The sequence below is a fragment of the Megalobrama amblycephala genome, linkage group LG20 (genome assembly GCF_018812025.1).
Source record: "Megalobrama amblycephala isolate DHTTF-2021 linkage group LG20, ASM1881202v1, whole genome shotgun sequence".
Lineage (NCBI taxonomy): Eukaryota > Metazoa > Chordata > Actinopteri > Cypriniformes > Xenocyprididae > Megalobrama > Megalobrama amblycephala.
This window is the reverse complement of record NC_063063.1, coordinates 1,447,606-1,466,683: the sequence shown is the minus strand read 5'-3', so window position 1 is coordinate 1,466,683 and position 19,078 is coordinate 1,447,606. Positions and strand designations below refer to the sequence as shown.

General features: G+C 34.4%; 1 protein-coding gene across 1 annotated transcript; it reads right to left on the bottom strand.

The window, feature by feature from the left end:
• Positions 1 to 1,760: 1,760 nt before the first annotated feature.
• fam20a (FAM20A golgi associated secretory pathway pseudokinase) lies at positions 1,761 to 19,066 on the bottom strand. The gene is made up of 11 exons (XM_048170075.1): positions 18,531 to 19,066; positions 12,663 to 12,856; positions 12,512 to 12,562; positions 10,221 to 10,299; positions 10,057 to 10,149; positions 6,955 to 7,070; positions 6,418 to 6,598; positions 5,962 to 6,071; positions 5,688 to 5,769; positions 4,096 to 4,155; positions 1,761 to 3,975 (listed from the first exon to the last, which is right to left on the bottom strand). Exons 1-11 carry the CDS (start codon positions 18,875 to 18,877, stop codon positions 3,708 to 3,710), a joined length of 1,581 nt encoding a protein of 526 aa, XP_048026032.1. The 5' UTR covers positions 18,878 to 19,066; the 3' UTR covers positions 1,761 to 3,707.
• Positions 19,067 to 19,078: the final 12 nt, after the last annotated feature.

Below are 19,078 nucleotides of genomic sequence, written 5' to 3'. Positions count from 1 at the left end.
AATTATATTATATGAAACATGTTGAACTCTAAAACTGCAAGAAAATCAAAGCCATAAATCTAATAAATAAATCTTGTGTTCCAACGTTGAGGTTGATATCTCAAAAAATGAGCTTTCAGTAAGATTTTGTTTGGGTGCAGTACCACACTTTCCCCATTAGATGCCAGCAAAACTCCACTGGTGCACACAGTGGTTGGATTTGTAGTAATTTTTTCTTAAATATTGAAAGCTCACACAATTTTTGAAATTACACACATACAAACCACACTCTGACATCCACACTAACACACCCACACAATTATAGCTGCATAATTTATCTAACTGGCTCTATAATATGAAAGAGCAGAAAACAGGAATAAAGCACATATTTGCTTTATGGACCAAACCTGAGAAAACGGCACCATCTGGTAAAAGAAAAATAGTAAAAATTAAAATTTTGAAGCCTTGCCAATAAAATGAAAGCCTGTTAACAAAAACTGCATCATTTTATAGTTAAATGGCCCTGGGATTAAAAATTGCATTGCATTTTCCTGAGAGGAACTATTTTGTGTTACTGGTGTAGAATAGATTATTAAAGGAAATGGGTGCGAAATTGAATAAAATAAAATACACACCTGTGCCAAAATGTATGTATTTGGCATTAACACAGCCAAAATGATCAAATAAACACCTGAAAAAGACAAAAATGTCCATTAAGTCGCACAAGGGTTAAAAGAAACTATCCCCAGCACTGGTCATGAGCTCACTGTGTGGCATATGAGTGCGGTCCAGTTATCATATTGAAAATAACTACAATCATTTAGCATTTTTAATGAAAAATGGGTTAAAATGTATTCATTTTTGGCAGTTTGATCAAAATTAGCTGTTTTTACTTCTGGTTCATTTGTCACAGAAAAGGAAGGTCCACTTGAGTACATTGCATTGTGGGATATGATATTACATGCAGTGTGCTTTTTTTCTATTGTACCTCCGTTCACCATTTGGGGTCTGTAAGATTTTGTTTTTTTCCAAAAGATTAAAAGTGACATTTATAATGTTATAAAAAATCTATATAAAAACAAAAACAAACTGTTCTTTTGAACTTGGAACAAAATGTTTGAACAAAAATATTTTCAACATTGATAAGAAATATTTTTTAAGCAGCAAGGATCATGTGACACTGAAGACTGGAGTAATGATGCTGAAAATTCAGCTTTGATCACAGGAATAAATTATACTTTACTATATATTCACATAGAAAACAGCTGATTCACATTGTAAAAATATTTTACATTTTTACTGTATTTTTGATCAAATAAATGCAGCTTTGGAGAGCAGAAGAGGCTTTCAAAAAAATCTCACAAAATGTTTTTTTGCAAACAAAGTATATCAGATCTGATGCGTTCTGAAGAACAGTTGAATGCTGGGATAATAAACACTTTTTACTGCAGGAATATGATTCAAAACATCCTGTGCATTTGCTGAAATCATTATTATTATAGCCTCAAATGATAAAAAAGTACCAGCAGCCACTGCTTCAAGTTGGCAACAGATGGCACTGAATAATTGATGAAATTTAAATTAATTTCATATTTCATGTACTATATTAGACCTGCTTGAGTGATAAAATCAGATCATTATTTTAGGCCTAAATAGATTTTATTTTTATTATTGTACTGAAATGTGTAGAAAGATGATGTAAGTTTTTACATGTCAGGAAATGTACTGAATCTTTATGTGAGAAAGTGACAGATACTCATGAATAATTGACCAGGATCTGATTTAGTTTTTCAGATCATGTTTATTGTTTGTTTTTTGCAATGGGTTTTTTTTATTTCACAGGCCCAGACTCTGATGGTGACGTGTTTCAGCTCGCTTCGACTCTTCAGTACAGTAGTGTGGCGAACCACAACGCTCAGAAACTTCACATGATTTGGTTCAGCCTGTGAAGTGTGAGCAGATGAGACAGCTGAGGATTACACGTCGCTTACGATCCGTCTGGAAAATGAGCCCCTGTCGAGAAATCTCGCAACCTACCACAGTGTTAGTGCTGATGTGGCCTGTTTGTGCTCCATCATCAGCTCAGACGCCACTAATGGCTGTTTGTGTAAAAATGGACAGAAAGGGAAGGGATAATCAGAGGAAAGCTCTCACTGTGCAGTTAAAGCGCCACATGAATGCTGACGTAAGGAGATCTGAAGATCTTATCTCGTCTGGACGGGTGTCTTCAGCTCCTCCAGGTGTCTGCGGCGTCTGGAACTGAAGCGGCTCAGGACAAACTCTTCTTAAAGTAATGCCTTCAGCCAATCATAATTATGAGATTCAAAGTAATAAACATGAGACGAATAAGTCAGAATTATGAAATAAAAAGTTGAAAGTCATAATCAACGTTCAAAATTGTGACATAAAAAGTCATAATACTTTATAGAATTGACTTTATCTCGTATTTCAACTTTTTACTTTGTTTATATCATAATTTTGACATCAAGTTCTTATTTTAATTATCACGTTATCTCAAGATTGATTAACTTTTCATCTCAATTTTAACGTGTCATAATTTTGACTTTTTATCTGACTTGTCTCATTATATTGTCTTTGATATAATTATGACTTTGTATCATAATTTTAACTTTTTGTCAATTTTGACATTTTATGTCGTAATTTTGACTTTTTATTTCACTTAAAGGTGTTGTAATTTCTGTAGCCAATCAAAATTATGAGATTAAAGTCTTAATTCTGAGTTTAAAATTGATATTATGAGATACTAAATCATAAATCATGACATAATCATTTTTCGACTTGTATATGATCATTTTAACTCTCACAACTGACTTTTTAATTCACTTTTGACAATTTTATTTTATCTCAAATTTAAAAATGCAATTTTGGCTTTTTAATCTCATAATTACGACTTTTTATCTCAGACTTTTATCTCATAATTTCGATTTATGTGATATTTTTGACTTTGACATTATGACTTTGTATCATATTTTTTTTTTTTTTTTTTTTTTACTTTTTGTCAGTTTTGATCATTTTTATGTAAATTTAGACATTTTATTTGACTTAAAGGTGTTAGGGAACTTTTTTAGCCAATCAAAATTATAAAAGTTTATTAACATGAGATTAAAAAGTCACAATTCTGAGATAAAAATGTATATTAGATACTAAGTCATAATTATGAGTCAAAATTATGACATGAAAAGTCATGTCAAAAATTCCACTTTAGAAATGACAACTAATTTTTCAACTTGTATATGATAATTTTAACTCTCATAACTGACTTTTTAATTCAGTTTTGACTCTATTTTAATTTTATCTCAAATTTAAAAATGCAATTTTGACTTTTAAATCTTGTAACTTAAACTTTTGACCTCATAATTATGACCTTTTATCTCTTTTGATTTATATGATAATTTTGACTTTGTATCATAATTTTTAACTTTTGGTCAATTTTGACTCGTACAGTAATTATGGCTTTTTATGTCATAATTTTGACATTTTTATTTGACTTAAAGGTGTTGTTAGGGAGCTTTTTAAAGCAATACCACACAGACCATTTTTAGCCAATCAGAAATGTGAATCATTTTCCTCCTGAAGTCATGATTTTGGACCGGAGGGGTGTATTAATTCTGTCAGCTGGCACATAACGTCTCTTTTGTACGTTTAAGTGCATTCAGTGACACGGCTTATTCCTGTAATCCCCTCAAACCCGCGCTCTTCTCGTTCTGTCACCTCTTATTTCCTCCCTGGTGGCTTGTAGTTACTCCGGATGATTCCACAAAGTCCGTGATCACCACATGTGCGTCTCCCAGCTTCTTCACACACTCCTGCACTGTCCGGAGCACCTGGGCCAGCCGGCGGTCCAAGGCCTGCAGGTGCTCCTCAGTCAGCACAGGCGTCAGAGGGTCTCGGGAGAGGGATTCCCTCATTACGTCACTCAGGCGGTACTCGGACTGAGCCAGAAGCTGCAGTCGGAACAGCGTCGAGCGCTTGATCCTGTAAGAGATGTCAGGGGGTTTGTGAACAACATCTATCATTTTTTTTACAAGCTTTTGTCTAATAAAACAGTTCATAAATGTGCTTCATTTTTTTTAATAATTTGAGAAAAATCCTTACATGCAACATTGGGTCAGTGGTGCGAGAATGGACATCTCATCATGGGAATACCGTCCAAATCTGCCGCATACAGGGAGAGGAAGAAGCCCAGATCAGGAAAAACCATCATGCTTTGGTAAGTCATAATTAGGAGATAAATATAATTATTCTATATAAAGTCCAAATTTGAGATTCAATGATAAGTCATTATTATGACAAAGACATAATTATGAGATCAAGAGCAAGAATAATTCATGATACAAGGTTGAGATACTGATTTATAATCATGAATCAAAATTATGAAATAAATGGTCATAATTATGACAAAAAAACTCATAATTTTGACCAATGCCAATGTCGACTCATCCTCAGTCATGACGTTTTATCTCATAACTATCAATTATTATTGAATCATTGTGACTTTGTCAATTTCAACTGTTTTTAATTTTTATTTCAGAATTTTAAGTTAACTTTTTGTCTAAATTAAGAATTTTGTCATAATTTTAACTTGTGCCAATTTCGACTTTTATCTCACAATTTACATAATTTCAACTTTTATCTCATAATTTTACACTATTTATCACTTAATTTAGACTTTTTATGTACTAATAATTATGATTTACCAAAGCATTACATTTTTCTTCATGCTTCCACAAGAAACTGCATTGATAATTCAACAATAAATAAAGGCCACAGAATGAGTTTTCTGCATTCAAAAATGTTAAAAATATAATATGCATATCTAAAGATGCATTTTAAAAAGTTGAACAACTTTTCTTTTTAATTATTTATTTTTGCCGTTTTTGCCTTTATTATGATAGGACTACAGAAGAGGATTAGGGCCAAGTAAAAAAATGATAATAATAAAACCATCTCGAGATTAAAGTCATTATAATGCGAGATTAAACTTCGAGATTAAAAAGTCTAAATAAAATGTCGAGAATAAACATGCATTCGATCAGTTTCACGATTAGAAATTCGATCATTTCACACTGATCCTAGAGGACATGACAGAGTTGATCACTTAGTCAAGCTATATTTTAAGCTTTCTTTCAATAACAAAGAAGTATTAACTAATTATAATCCAATAATAAGAAACATACAAACTTTAAAGAGAATTTGCAAGTGGCTGATTCAGAAAACAGTACAATTTGCGCGATGTACTCGCAAGACAACGAGACATTCTGAAATTTATTCTCGAAATTTAATGATTTTATTCTCGACACTGTATTTAACTTTTATCTAGAGTTTAATCTTGCATTATAATAACTTTAATCTTGAGATGCTTTTATTATTTTATTATTACTTGGCCCTAATCCTCTTCCGTAGGGGGCCATATTAAGACAGGAAGCAAAATATGGGAGAGAGAGAAAGGTCTGGAGCCGGGACTCGAACTCGGGTCACCCTGAAGCGCAACGGCATTATATGTCGGTGCTGCCCACGAGGCTATCGGGACCAACATTTTTTGAGTTGAGCACTGCATTTTTTTTTAATTTTATGTACGGTGAAATGTTTACCCAGAGAAACAATATAAAAAGCATTGCAGTTGAATGCAAAAATGCATCGTTGTTTGTGAACGGCACCAGAAACACACAGTACAGAAGAGCACAAACCCTCTAGCGTTGTCCAAGTGAAGAAGGAAACCATCATCTCCAAACTTGGTGAAAATCTCATAGTGGTGCCTGTCCATGTTCCCTACAACATGAAAGAAAATCATTTCCCCTTTAAGGTCAGTATGCAACTCTGGCTTCAAAGATTTCCTTTTTGTCAGTGCGATGCTTACTTTGGAGCAAAATCATCAATCCAGTCATCAGCACTCTACTTTCATGGTCATTAAATTTGTTTCATGTTTTGACAGTTGTCAAGTGTTGGAAAGTGTTTACATGCCTGTGAGAAAGTCAAAAACGGCCATGTCAATCATGTTGAGCAGTCTGTTCCCAGAGTTGTAGGGATAAAGTTTTTTGACCGTGTCACAGTATAAGGGATTGACCTCCCACCTGAAAAAGAAAGAAAGAAAAGAGAAAGAAAGAAAGAGAAGATGTTAATTGCTTCAAGCTGTTGGACTCATCTGAACATTTCTGAACTTTAGACCCTTTTGAGAGCATGACAAACATTTTTGTTTCTCAGCCATCAGGATCAAGAGCTGGATTTCTCGAATCCAAATAAGGATGTTCTACGTTACATAAAACAACAAATGTTGATCCGAATGTTTTATTTTCTTTATAAACCCTTCCTTAAACACATTCCTCATCTCATTGTGTGTGTGATTCATCAGTTCAAGTTATTCCAAAGAGAAAAGAAGTGTTGTGAGGAGATATCGTGTGTGTGAACGTCTGAGCGTACTCCTCTCTCCCGGTGAAACTGTAGGAGCGTATCCAGGGGTTTGGGATGGAGATGCGTGGGGCGATGCTCAGGCCGGGCAGATACGCAGACATGGAGCCCTCCAGCAGATCAGGGTGACCGCACACTGCGTACTCCGACTTGCACACGTATAAACACTTGGCGAAGAAACACGTGTTGTTGGCTGGTCAAGGAAAAAGAAACGCATTCAATCTGATAGAAAACAGTCTCTTCTGCTCACCAAAGCTGTGTTTATTTGATCAAAAATACAGTAAAAAATGTGAAATATTTTTGCAATTTAAAATATCTGTTTTCTATGTGAATATATAGTAAAGTGTAATTTATATCCTGTGGTCAAAGCTGAATTTTCAGCATCATTACTCCAGTCTTCAGTGTCACATGATCCTTCAGAAATCATTCTAATATGATGATTTGATGCTCAAGAAACATTTCAGATTATAGATTTCTTGATCATTTGAATGCATCATTTCTTTTTTGCATATAATATACAAATGTTTTAGTCTGACTAGTAATGCCAACCTGGAGAGATGAAGAAAACGCTGCGCAGTTCCTCATTGTGGGTTATGTACAAGATTTCTCCCGTCACATTGACGAATCGCCCCGCCACCGGTGGAACCCTCCGGAAGTCCAGCACTCTGCACACAATCATGGCTTTTCATCTCAGTCAGCGTTCATATCAACCTGATCCTTGACAAACGAAGTCTCTTTAAATCTCATTCTGAGTGAGATCAATTAAAGTAAGTAATATGTTAATTTGGAGCCAATAGTAAAGGGATCAAATATGCACTCTAAAAAATGCTGGGTTAAAAATGGACAAACCCAGCAGTTGGGTTAAATGTTTGCTCAACCTGCTGGGTAGTTTTGTTTCCTCTAGTAATTATGTGTCTGATTTTTAATTTCCAACATATTTTGGGTTCATTTTAAGCAAACAATACAGTCATTTTTAAACAATATTTGAGTTAAATAAAACTACCCAGCAGGTTGAGCAAACATTTAACCCAACTGCTGGGTTTGTCCATTTTCAATCCAACATTTTTAGAGCGTATGATTGAAATGCCACTAGCTTTCCTTCATTATGTTTTTGATTAGTCATTTTTCTTCAGCTGAAGAGGTTTACTCAGAGATTACTCCGTGTTTAATTAAGCTCAGACGAGGAATAACCTGCAGGAAAACACCCTTTTCTCAAGTGTCTTTGCTTACAGTTCACCACTAATGACAGGGTGGAACTCTTTGGGAATTTTTCCTTGCCATCGTCGACTGGGGGGGGGGGGGGGGATGTTCTTTGTAAAGCTGCTTTGGAAACGATATGCATTGTGAAAAGGAAAATATGGATATGGAACTGAATTAAACTCTGAAACAGTGAGAAAATGGACCAAACGATAATGAGCTTCTAGAACACTGCTGCCATTGGTCAGTCAAGCAGATAACCCCGCCCCAAACTCACGCCACAGAGTGCAACAGTGCCCGCCCACTTTTTCAGCAGCCTAGGTTCTAGAAGAATTTTTACAATAGGGATTTTTTTTTTTAAATACTTTGTTAAAGAATTATTTGCCATGAACCAAACCAGCCAGCTCCAGGGTGAGTCACATTACAAACTTAAATTTAAAGATTTAAAGCAAAAAGTAATTGAAAATCAAGACTGTGAGCTTAACGGCTTTAAAGCGGTCATGAACTGTGTTGTTTTATTGTTTTATAATGTTTCCTGGGGTGCACTTATAATGTTAATATGCTTTTTACATCAAAAATAGTCATAATTTAGAAATAAAAGGCATTTTTCCTACCCTGATTTTATCCTCTGATTTGAACGCTCTGTTTTAAGGGGCGTGTCTTCTGTGAGACTTCAGTGTAAACGCCCACTGCTGTGATTGGCTGACATCTGTGCATATGAAATAGCTTTTAGAACGTTTTTACTATTACAGCTCTCAAGGTTAACTAATTGTGAAAAGTGTTGTATTACATTTAGATGGCATTATATTTGTATCGTGGCATGAAAGGTTGCAGTGATGAACATTGTAGCCAATCACAGACATGAAAGCAGTGATCTCGTCATTGCAACTCAATTTCTGCACACTAACGAATGCTTTCATCATAACTAACAGTGCAAACTCGATGTAACTAAGAGATTCGTTTAATAAAATGGGAGTTTTGGTGCGAGTCCAGAACTCAGTCACTGATAAACTCACGCTGTTTGATTGACAGCTCCAGCGATTGTAAAGGGAGCGTTCTGTATATATATATAATTTAATCACAGTTTAAATATCAGATTATTTTCATCCTACTAAGAGAATTAACATGAAGTTGAGCGTTTAGTCACTGGTTTGATTTACTGATGCACAGACAAAGATCATCTGACTGTTCATGAATCATTAATATCAGATCAGGCATTAGAATGAACACAGTTACTGACATGTTGTTGCATTACTGTCGAGCTGAAATGCGATTGATTTAGCAAAGAATCCACAGTGAAATGAACCGAATACAAATAAATAAAGCTCAACTGAGACATTCACATTTTTTAAATAAATAACCATATTCCTGCATTAGGATCCTTTGAAAGGTAATGTTATTTTAGTCCTTTATCGCTCTTCTCTCCTCCTCATCTCACTAACACACCAGTGGGCGGGGCTAAGATGAAGTAGGCGTTGATTTCTTCTGTGGAGGCGGAGTTTCATCTATCTATAGACACATTCCAGGATCAGTCGTTCTCTGGGTCTGGTGTCAATAAAAGCTTTTATTGGACTAACAAGGATGTTTTCAGTTCTGAAACTTACAGGATATTCTTACAGTATGATGACCTCTTATATATCAAAAGCAGGAAAAGTTGATTTCTCAATTCATGACCCCTTTAATGAGCGAAAGAACTAGAATCCCATTAAGTATTGCGAATGGCAATCAAATTAAAATGACAGAAACAACATATTTTACGTTTATTGCAAGAGCATAGGGGGACGAAATTACACAGGGCGGAGCTAAAGAGTTTTTTTGGCACGATTTGCTTGTTTTGATTCTCTGATTGGTGAAGATTTCTCTGCAGAATCATGGGCAATAGTTGTTCACCAGCAATTCAGCTGTTAAATATGATTATTTTAAAAAAAAAGTTGAAATAATGCAGACTGACGGCTTCAACGAAAGCATTTACCATCGATTAACAACGCTGTAGCTCACAGTAAGTCTGTCTTTAATAGTTTACAAGTTATCATTAAGAATACATTTTTCACTAATGAGGAAATGAATGGAGTTTTGCTTTTTAAACAGAAAAAAAATGCACAAATTTCCAATTTACAAATATATTTTATTTAAATTTATCTATTGAAAGCCCAAAAATGCACGAATGTGTCTGTAGTTAAATCTATAAGATCTTTTCTGGTAAATCATATGTGAGGTTTACTGTGTTTAGTGAATGTCTTTGAAGTCTGCTCCAGGGTTTCATCATCATATAATCGCCCACCATATTCTCACCAAATATGCTGAGGTGAGACTAATCGAGCTGAAACTCATTGTCTCAACAGGCCTAAACAATGATGTATAGTATCCCACTGAGGAGGTGCCTGAGGGATTTCATCTGTGTTTACTCGTATCAGATCCTTCCTGACTCTAATAATCAGTGTTGGACCGCCTCACCTGTCGAGGTGGAAAGCTGCAATCTCAGCGTTGTGTCTCTGAAAGTCGACAAAATAGAAGAAGTTCTCGGGCGTCTCTTCGTGTCGCTCCTGTCTGAAATCAAGAAGGACCATTTCTACCACCTTTAAAGCAAGTAATCTGAAATCTGAACAACAAAGCGTTACCTCATTGGTTTAAACATAGCTTTGCCAAAGTCTTGGAGTTTCAGGGCCAGTTTCAGGTGAAGACCGCTTGGTTTAACCACTGATTGGACAGTCAGGAAGAAAGAAAACACAAATTTACACCTTTATTTAAAAGGTGAATCATTGTAGTAATGATAATGCTAGTATAAGTTCATGTTTTAATGTGCTGTGTTGGTACCTAAGATGAAAAAAGTTCATGAAATTGTTGCAGCACCTGACTGTGAGAGAAAATGACTCTATTTTTGGACTGTGAGATCTTGTTTTTTTGTTCCCCACAGTCGAACTTTCAACTGTAATAGTTTAATTATAGAGGGATCTTTACATAAGCAGGGCTTGTGGTGTTCACTACTCGCTCCAGTGGTCCTTTTGCTTTGTCTGAGGTTGTGGGAAGCCGTGGCAGGCTGCCGGCAACCCTAAACCGCACCGTTCCAACTTCTTTTAGCTCCTTTCCAGCTCAATCATATCAATAGTTTACAAACTCAACCATGCTCCAAAATAACACGCACGTAATGAGCGAAACAGAAAAACTAGCCAAAAAGTTCAAGCCAAACAGTTGTACTGTATTGGACGTTCATTTGGGCCAAAAAGTGCCGAAAGAGGAAAACGTCAAGAGAATGGTTGATGTGTTTGAGCTCAGGGACAGTGCGGGGTTTAGTGTGGTTTTTAAGTCACCATGAAGTCAAAATTGACAAATTCGTAATCTTTAATCAGAAATAACATCTCTTCTGTCACTCAACCTGTCACTCACATGAGATCCACCAATGGCAAACCACAACCATCCAATCAATTCCCCACAGACAAAATTAACTCACCCCCATGTCATCCAAGATGTTCATGTCTTTCTTTCTTCAGTCGAAAGGAAATGAAGGTTTTTGAGGAAATCATTCCAGGATTTTTCTCCATATAATGTCAGTTTCAGTGCAGCTTCAAAGAGCTCTACATGATCCCAGACGAGGAATGAGAGTCTTATCTAGAGAAACCATCGCTCATTTTCTAAAAAAAATAAAAAATATATACTTTTTAACCACAAATGCTCATCTTGCACTGCTCTGTGATGCTCCACGCATGATGTAATTAGGCTCTTATTCCTCGTCTGGGATCATGTAGAGCTCTTTGAAGCTGCACTGAAACTGACATTTGGACCTTCAACCCGTTGAACCCCAGTGAAGTCCACTATATGGAGAAAAATCCTGGAATGATTTTCTTAAATTCTTTTCGACTGAAGAAAGAAAGACATGAACATCTTGGATGACATGGAGGAGAGTAAATTATCAGGAAATTTTAAATCTGAAATGAACTAATCCTTTAAATCTGTGGCCATTCACTATAAAACATGGCCTAAATTAAGGTTAAATAAATGTTAGAGGCCTTCTACTCTACACCACCAACTTGCACATAATTTTTTTATAATTTTTACACGATTATATATATATATATATATATATATATATATATATATATATATTGGTTTTACTCATTAGTGTCAAGGCTACAGAATTTAAATGACAATGATTAACTGTAAGCTACATTAATATATTGGGTGAAAATTATATTTTAAACAAATACATTGTTATTTTAGAATACAGAAAAAATACATTTTAACAATATTACAGTGACAGGTTATATTTTATTTCACAAGACTATACATTTATATAGTTTTCCATTATATTAAATGCTTTTAAAGTTACACTATTGTTATTGTTACACTAAAGTTGGTAAAATGTTTTAACTTTTTTTTAAAAAAAAGTCTCTTCTGCTCAACAAAGCTGCATTTATTTGATCAAAAATACAGTAAAATTGTGAAATATTATTACTATTTAAAATAACAGTTTTCTATGTGAATATATAGTAAAATGTAATTTATATCCTGTGATCAAAGCTGAATTTTCAGCATCATTACTCCAGTCTTCAGTGTCACATGATCCTTCAGAAATCATTCTAATATGATGATTTGCTGCTTCATATTTTTGTGGAAACTACACTACATTTTTTTTCATGATTCGTTGATGAATAGAAAGTTCAAAAGAACAGCATTTATTTGAAATAAAATTCTTTTGTAACATTATAAATGTCACTTTTGATCAATTTAATGCATCCTTTCTGAATAAAAGAATTAATTTGTTTTTAAAAAAAAAAAAAATCGTACTGGACTTAGTAGTGTTTTTCATAAGTAAAAGGTATCACCTTATATTATTTAGTAAAAAAAAGCGTCTTCTAGATTTCAGCTAAAAATATTATAATCTGGTAAAATAGTGTTAAAAAAATACATTTACCTTGGGAGCAGTCGCACGCGCCCTTCAGAGCTTTCTCATCCTGAGTGAAATCTGTCAGACACAATGAAATGCTGCACATCAGCTTCTCAGGAAGTACTACATTAGCATATTCAGACTCATATGCTGTGAGCTCTACTGGAGAAAACATCACCTGCACTGATGACGGTGGCCGTCTGCATGTCCCGCAGGAGTCTGTCGACGCTGCTGTCATCTCTTGAATACAGCGCATATCGATTGATCCCGAGATGGAACTGCAGCCAACTGGCCTCCGGGTCAAAGGTCACGGGATGGTCAGGAATGGTGATGTTTGAAGCTGCTGCCGCCTCGATGTAGAACTTTTTCAGTCTGTAGAAGAGAATGAGAGAGAATGACTTAACTTCCATTAAGCTCTATAATATTCAGATTCTGAAATCAGTCAACTTGAAAACCTGAAATGAGTAGAAATGACACATGTGGTGAGTGTCTCTTTAAGTCATCAACGGGTATTGTTAGCTCTTAAAATAATGATTCCCTTAGCGTACACAAGTCTGCACATGTAGGACCTTTAAGATGTAGAAACAGCACAATCCTATTCCACAGCCTCAACAATCTGCCAACAGCATTTTTGGCTCCCACAGAATGAGACTTTTTATTATTTCTTAAGAACTGAACTATATAAATATACACACACACACAGTAGTGGCCAAAAGTAATGTCTGGAGGGGACATTTTTATTGACACTAACCAAGTTTGATTAAAACATCAAAATATGTAGAAAATATTTCATAATAATTTCATTTAAATATTTTAATGAGGGAAGAACAAAGAACTAAACTTGGTTAAGGTGTTTATCTTACAAAATACTAGAGGAAAATATCAGGGCTGGGTATTGACGAAGCTTGCGAATCGATTCCGATTCAATTCGATATCGATTATTTTGGATATATATCAGGTACAGTACATGGCAAATTTTCTCAAATCTCTCAACTAATGCTGTAAACTATAGTGGGAGTCAGTTTGTACTAGATTACTATAATAATGAAGGTTAAAATGAACTGATTTGTTTACAAGCACTTAAATTACACTCAAGGAAGTTTTTATAATAATAATGTTATAATACTAACTTTACAATCACATAATTATATCCAATTTGTTTTTGTGAAATATAAACATTTAAATGGCTGTCATAAAAACTTGACAGATTTATTCAAACATGCATATTGAAGAACATTAAAAATTATGAATATGGTGCATATATTTAGCAAAATGCTCCTCTAGAGTTCATTTTTCTAGCTGACTAATGAGTTTATGGTCACTTAATATGTTTTTTTTAGGTAAATGTGACGTTACGTGACATTGTTTACAAGCTGATTTAACGTCTTTGAGCGATTACACGAGACATGATACAGATTTCGCTAAGTTGTTAACGTACCTTCAGATGTTCATGCATGTTTATTTCGTGCTATAACTGGTTTTAAAGCGGAGGAGAAGATCAGTTCACTCACGCCAAAGACTTTAGATATAGAAAGACGGTTCACTCCTATTAGTTATGATTGTGAGAAAGTGCAACGTGCAATATGGCGGAATAAGTCCCGCCTTCTAAATAAGAGCCAATCGCTAAAGTCTAAAGCAGCTGTTAGAAGCTCCAGTTCCTATAGAAACAGTCAGACGTGCACTTCTTATTGAGACTCGCACTTAGGACTGCGCATTAGCTTGATCTAGCCTGATAAATGCAGTTTTTTTTGTCATGATTCGAGCGTTTAGAATTAAAATTTATGAGACGGATGTTGTCAGATTTCATTGGTGATTTCAAATATGAAATTTATTCGAAAGCTTGGCGAACAGCTTTGGAGAATTTGATGTTTCCCCAGTCAAAGAGATAGGACTTGCATGACCGAGAGGCGTTTCAAAGATGGCCGCCGAGTGAAATGACTTGTCTTAAAGGGACTTTGCGCGTATTTCGCGCTTCTCTTCAACTGAGGTGATACAGCAGTCTGTCACGCCACATTAAACAGCGCCAAAATGGTTTGTTTTTTGAATTTTGTGAATGATTTAATATCTGAGACTTTATTTCATATCAAACGTATCAAAGCACAAAGCTTATTGCGATTTATTGGATGGAAGGCGCACTACAATGTTCTGTTCATTCATCAACTGAAAATAACCTATCGATTCTTGGGATTGAAGAATCGATATCGGTTCGTAAAAATGAGAAATCAATATTTTTTTACCCAGCCCTAGTCTGTAATATAGTATTTTTTTACCATTACAGTGGGGATCGAAAGTTTGGGAACCCCTTTCAGAATCTGTGAAAATATGAACATTTTTAACAAAACAAGAGAGATCATACAAAATGCATGTTATTTTTTGTTTAGTACTGTCCTGAGTAAGATATTTTACATAAAAGATGTTTACATATAGTCCACAAGACAAAAAAATAGCTGAATTTATTAAAATAACCCCACTAATTTAATCGAAAGCAATTGGCGGAATTTTCCGTCATTTATGACACAGCGCTTGAATAAAAAATGAAAAATTGTGACTTTTTATCTCACAATTTGGACTTATAAAACTCTGCAATTGCGAGTTATAAAGTCAGAATTGTGAGAACTCGCAATTGAAAATTTATATTCTGTATAAATTCATATATTATATGACTATTTATAACTTTATGTCTCACAATTCTGAAAAAAAGTCAGAATTGCGAGATGTAAACTCACAATTGTGAGAAAAAAGTCACAATTATCTTTTACATCTTTTTATTCCATGGCGAAAACAAGCTTCCATACTTTACCGCCATTGACAGATGCTAAATTCGGAACCGCAAACTAGCGCACTACTTGGTAGGGGGTGCTGTTATGCATCTTCTGAAAGAGTACTGAATCTCCTGATCAAAACACAGGCAAAGAAAAAGCATAAACAAGTGACAGATTCTTGGGATATAAGAATCGATATTGCTTTGTAAAAATGAGAATCGATTAAAATCAAGAAGTCGATATTTTTTTTACCCAGCTCTAGTCTGTAATTTAGTATTTTTTCTATTTTTGTAACCTTTAACTCTTTTACATTGACGGAATTTACTATAGACACTAACACTAATCCCTATGGATCTTGTTTCCGCAACTGAATAAAAAATAAAATAGGTAATTGTGACTTTTTAGCTCAGAATTGCAAGATATATAAAGTCGCAATTGAAAGTCACAATTGTGAGAAATAAAGTCAGTCTTTTTTCCTCAGAATTCGACTTTATAACTCGCAACTGCAAATTTATCAAACAATTCTGACATCATTTATTTGCGAGATGTAAACTCGCAAATAATTTTTTAATTTTTTAATTCCGTGGTGAAGACGAGCTTCCATACTTTCCCGTCATTGACAGATGCTGAACCACATAATAGCGTACTACTCTTACTACTTTAACCATATCTTTCTATGGCAGAAATAGTATGCTAGTATGCGGTTCCGAATTTTGGCATTCCATGTTTTAGGGTAGGGGGCGCTATTACGCATCTTCTGAAAGAGTACTGAATCTCCTGATCAAAACACAGGCGAAGAAAAAGCAGAAATAAGCAGTAGAAGCATAACTTATGGGGGTGCAGATGGATGCAATCTACTCCATCTGTGTTATAATCATCGCTCTGAATACAGTCTTTGAGAAAAATGTAATTTTCTCAGCTTTTTGTTCAAATGTTGCTTTTTTATGAAACTTACCTACATTCAAGTGATAAAAAATAATGCATAAAGCTAGAATAAAACTTTTTGTTTGTTTGTTTTGTTTAAAAACAGAGGCTCTGTGCTTTCTTTTGATATATTCATACAACAAAATGTGCCATAAAAGTTTTGTGAAAATCGCTGTCTCGCAAGTAAAAAAAAAACAAAAAAAACTCTGGTGGGGAAAGAGTTAACATTTAATTTTTTTTTTATCCACTTTTCATTCAATGTATAGCCAACAGTACATTTGATCAAATTCCTGGATCATGGAGTCGAGTCCTTGGCGGATACAACATGATCACGTTACAGATTATTGATCCTATTCAGAGCAAATATTTGCCGCTGGTCCTCATAAGATTGTCACCATGACCTTTACAAGCATCAGCTTGAGTCAACATCATGAAGAAAGGGAAATTAGTTGAAAGGCAAATATAAACTAAAGAAATGTTTGCTGTGGCAGGGATCCAGCCGGAGTGCTCACAGCCGCTCACATTATGCCTCATCAATGCGTTTACGCTTATAAATATAGCAAAAGAAAACTTTTAAAGTGTTTTTGTTTAGCAATCAGAGATGTATGTTGACCACAACTTCTAAAACAACTAAATCTTGACGAGTGTGGCCTGATTTAAGTGGGTGTTTTCTGGCAAACCTCTGATTATGTGGGAGACGCTTGTGTTGCGCAGCGGCCTGATGCCCTTTAAACTCTGTGCCGGACAAACGACATCACGGCCAGTGCAATTAAAAGAGTGATTTGTCTACACCACTGCCCTTAAAACGCAGCTTATGACCTGAAAAACAAGCCCTTATTAAACTCAACTGAAAATACCATTTCCATGGGGCAGCAAGAGGGAGTAAGAGCTCCTATTTTGAGCTCTTTCGATTCTACGGAAAGGCCCTACGAAGGGACTATAGTGGCCATGTTCAAGATATACAAATACTGAATGAAAAACATTAGAATTTTCCATTTCTATTTTTATATTATATACACCAAGGCATAATATAATACTATTATATTAATTTATATAATAATTAATATTTAAATATTGAAATAAATAAATGTTATAATTTTGCTTTATTTTTTTTTAATTAAACAAAGGCATAATAATATTATTATATGAATTAATATAGCAATAATTCATGTTTATTTAAATAAATAAAAAATATAATTTTGCTTTATTTTTTTTTAATTAAACAAAGACATAATATTATTGCATTAATTAATATAGCAATAATGAATGTTTATTTAAATAAATATTATAATTTAACTATTTTAAATGAGTCATAATAATACTATTATATTAATTAATATAACAATAATTAATAGTCATTTAAATAGATAAATATAATTTTGCTTTATTTTTATTTTTTATTAAACACAAAGGCATAATACTATTATATTAATTTATACAGCAATAATTAATGTTTATTAAAATAAATATTATAATTTAGCTTTTTTAAAGTCATAATAATACTAATTATATTAATATAACAATAATTAATAGTCATTTAAATAAATTAAAAATAAATAAATATTATAATTTTGCTTTATTTTTTAGCTTTATTTTAGTACATCAAATTATGTATATATATATATATATATATTATAATTTTGCTTTTTTAAAGTTTTAATTTAAATTCATTTTAAAATTAAAATAAAATCATAATACTATTATATTAATTAATATAACAATAATTCATGTTTATTTAAATATTTTAATTTTGCTTTATTTAAAATTAAAGTTACATCACATAATAATAATAGTCATTTAAATAAATAAATAAATAAATAAATATATTTATGCTTTTTTTATTTTTATTTTAGTACATCAAGTTAAACTAAATGAAAATGAGAAATGTTTCCAAAGCAACTAGCTAAAATAAGTCTACTTTTTAATATTATTTATTTCAGTTTACGTTTATATTATTTAAAGTTTTAACCACAACTGACACTATCAGTGTTTTTCTATGTTAGTTTAATCTTGTTTGTTTACTTTCTTTCTCTCTCTCAAATCATTAGAATTCCAATATTTCAGGCAAGGCTTGAACTTTGCTCTCAGGACAGCAGTGTTTTTATCAATGTCAGTCAGGTTAAAGTTGTTTTATATGTTGTGATTTTAAGCGTTTGGCATTTTTTGTACTGTTTAAGAATATTTCATTCAATAAAGCTCAATAAATTCATCAATAAACAACAGGTTGCCACTGTTCAACACTTTTTTGTAGGCAAAACTTTAAAGAATGTGTCTACAGAAGCTGACTTTATGACCGAAAGTGTGCGTTCCTGCTAATAAACACACCACATTATTTAACATGAAGCACAACTGTTGAGTACCTCTCCCAGCGGCTCACTTTCCTCTTGTAGTAGTTCATGAGCTCCTCTCGCTGCAGCAGCAGCTCGTCCGGCCCCAGTTCTGGAAGGCGGATGTTGTAGAGCGGGTGTCCGAAGAGCCGCTCCAGCTTGGAGCTTCGCTTGGTGGAAGCTGTTGTGAAATTCTGGCTCACCGTCCACGTTAAGGTTGTAGCACCTCCGGTGTCCAGACTGCCATTGGTGACCCTGCACTCACAGCTTTCACCGGGCAGATGATACCAGCTTTTGAGTCTGGGAAGCAGGACAAAATGGATGTCAGCCGCCAAAAGGGTGACCAAAGTGACGGCCACCAGCAGTCGGTCCCTCCTCATGTCCCTTCCAGACCCAGTCGGACTCCAGCTGGGTTGAGATGTTCTCCTGGCTGGCTAAGTTGGGGCAAATAATCTCCACGTCTTCATGGACAGATCTGACACCTTCTGGCCGTTATGTTCCACGCTTATTCCATTCAAGAGAGCGGCATGTTGCTCCTCGCAGTCGCTCGCACATCTGACCCAGACAGCGCAGGGAAGTCA

Coding starts and splice junctions, on each gene's coding strand:
- fam20a (XM_048170075.1), bottom strand. CDS start 18,877: ATGAGGAGGGACCGACTGCTGGTGGCCGTCACTTTGGTCACCCTTTTG. Junction 7,071..10,056: donor GCAGCTTTCCACCTCGACAG/GTGAGGCGGTCC, acceptor GATTGTGTGCAG/AGTGCTGGACTTCCGGAGGG. Junction 3,976..4,095: donor CCACTGACCCAATGTTGCAT/GTAAGGATTTTT, acceptor CATCTCTTACAG/GATCAAGCGCTCGACGCTGT.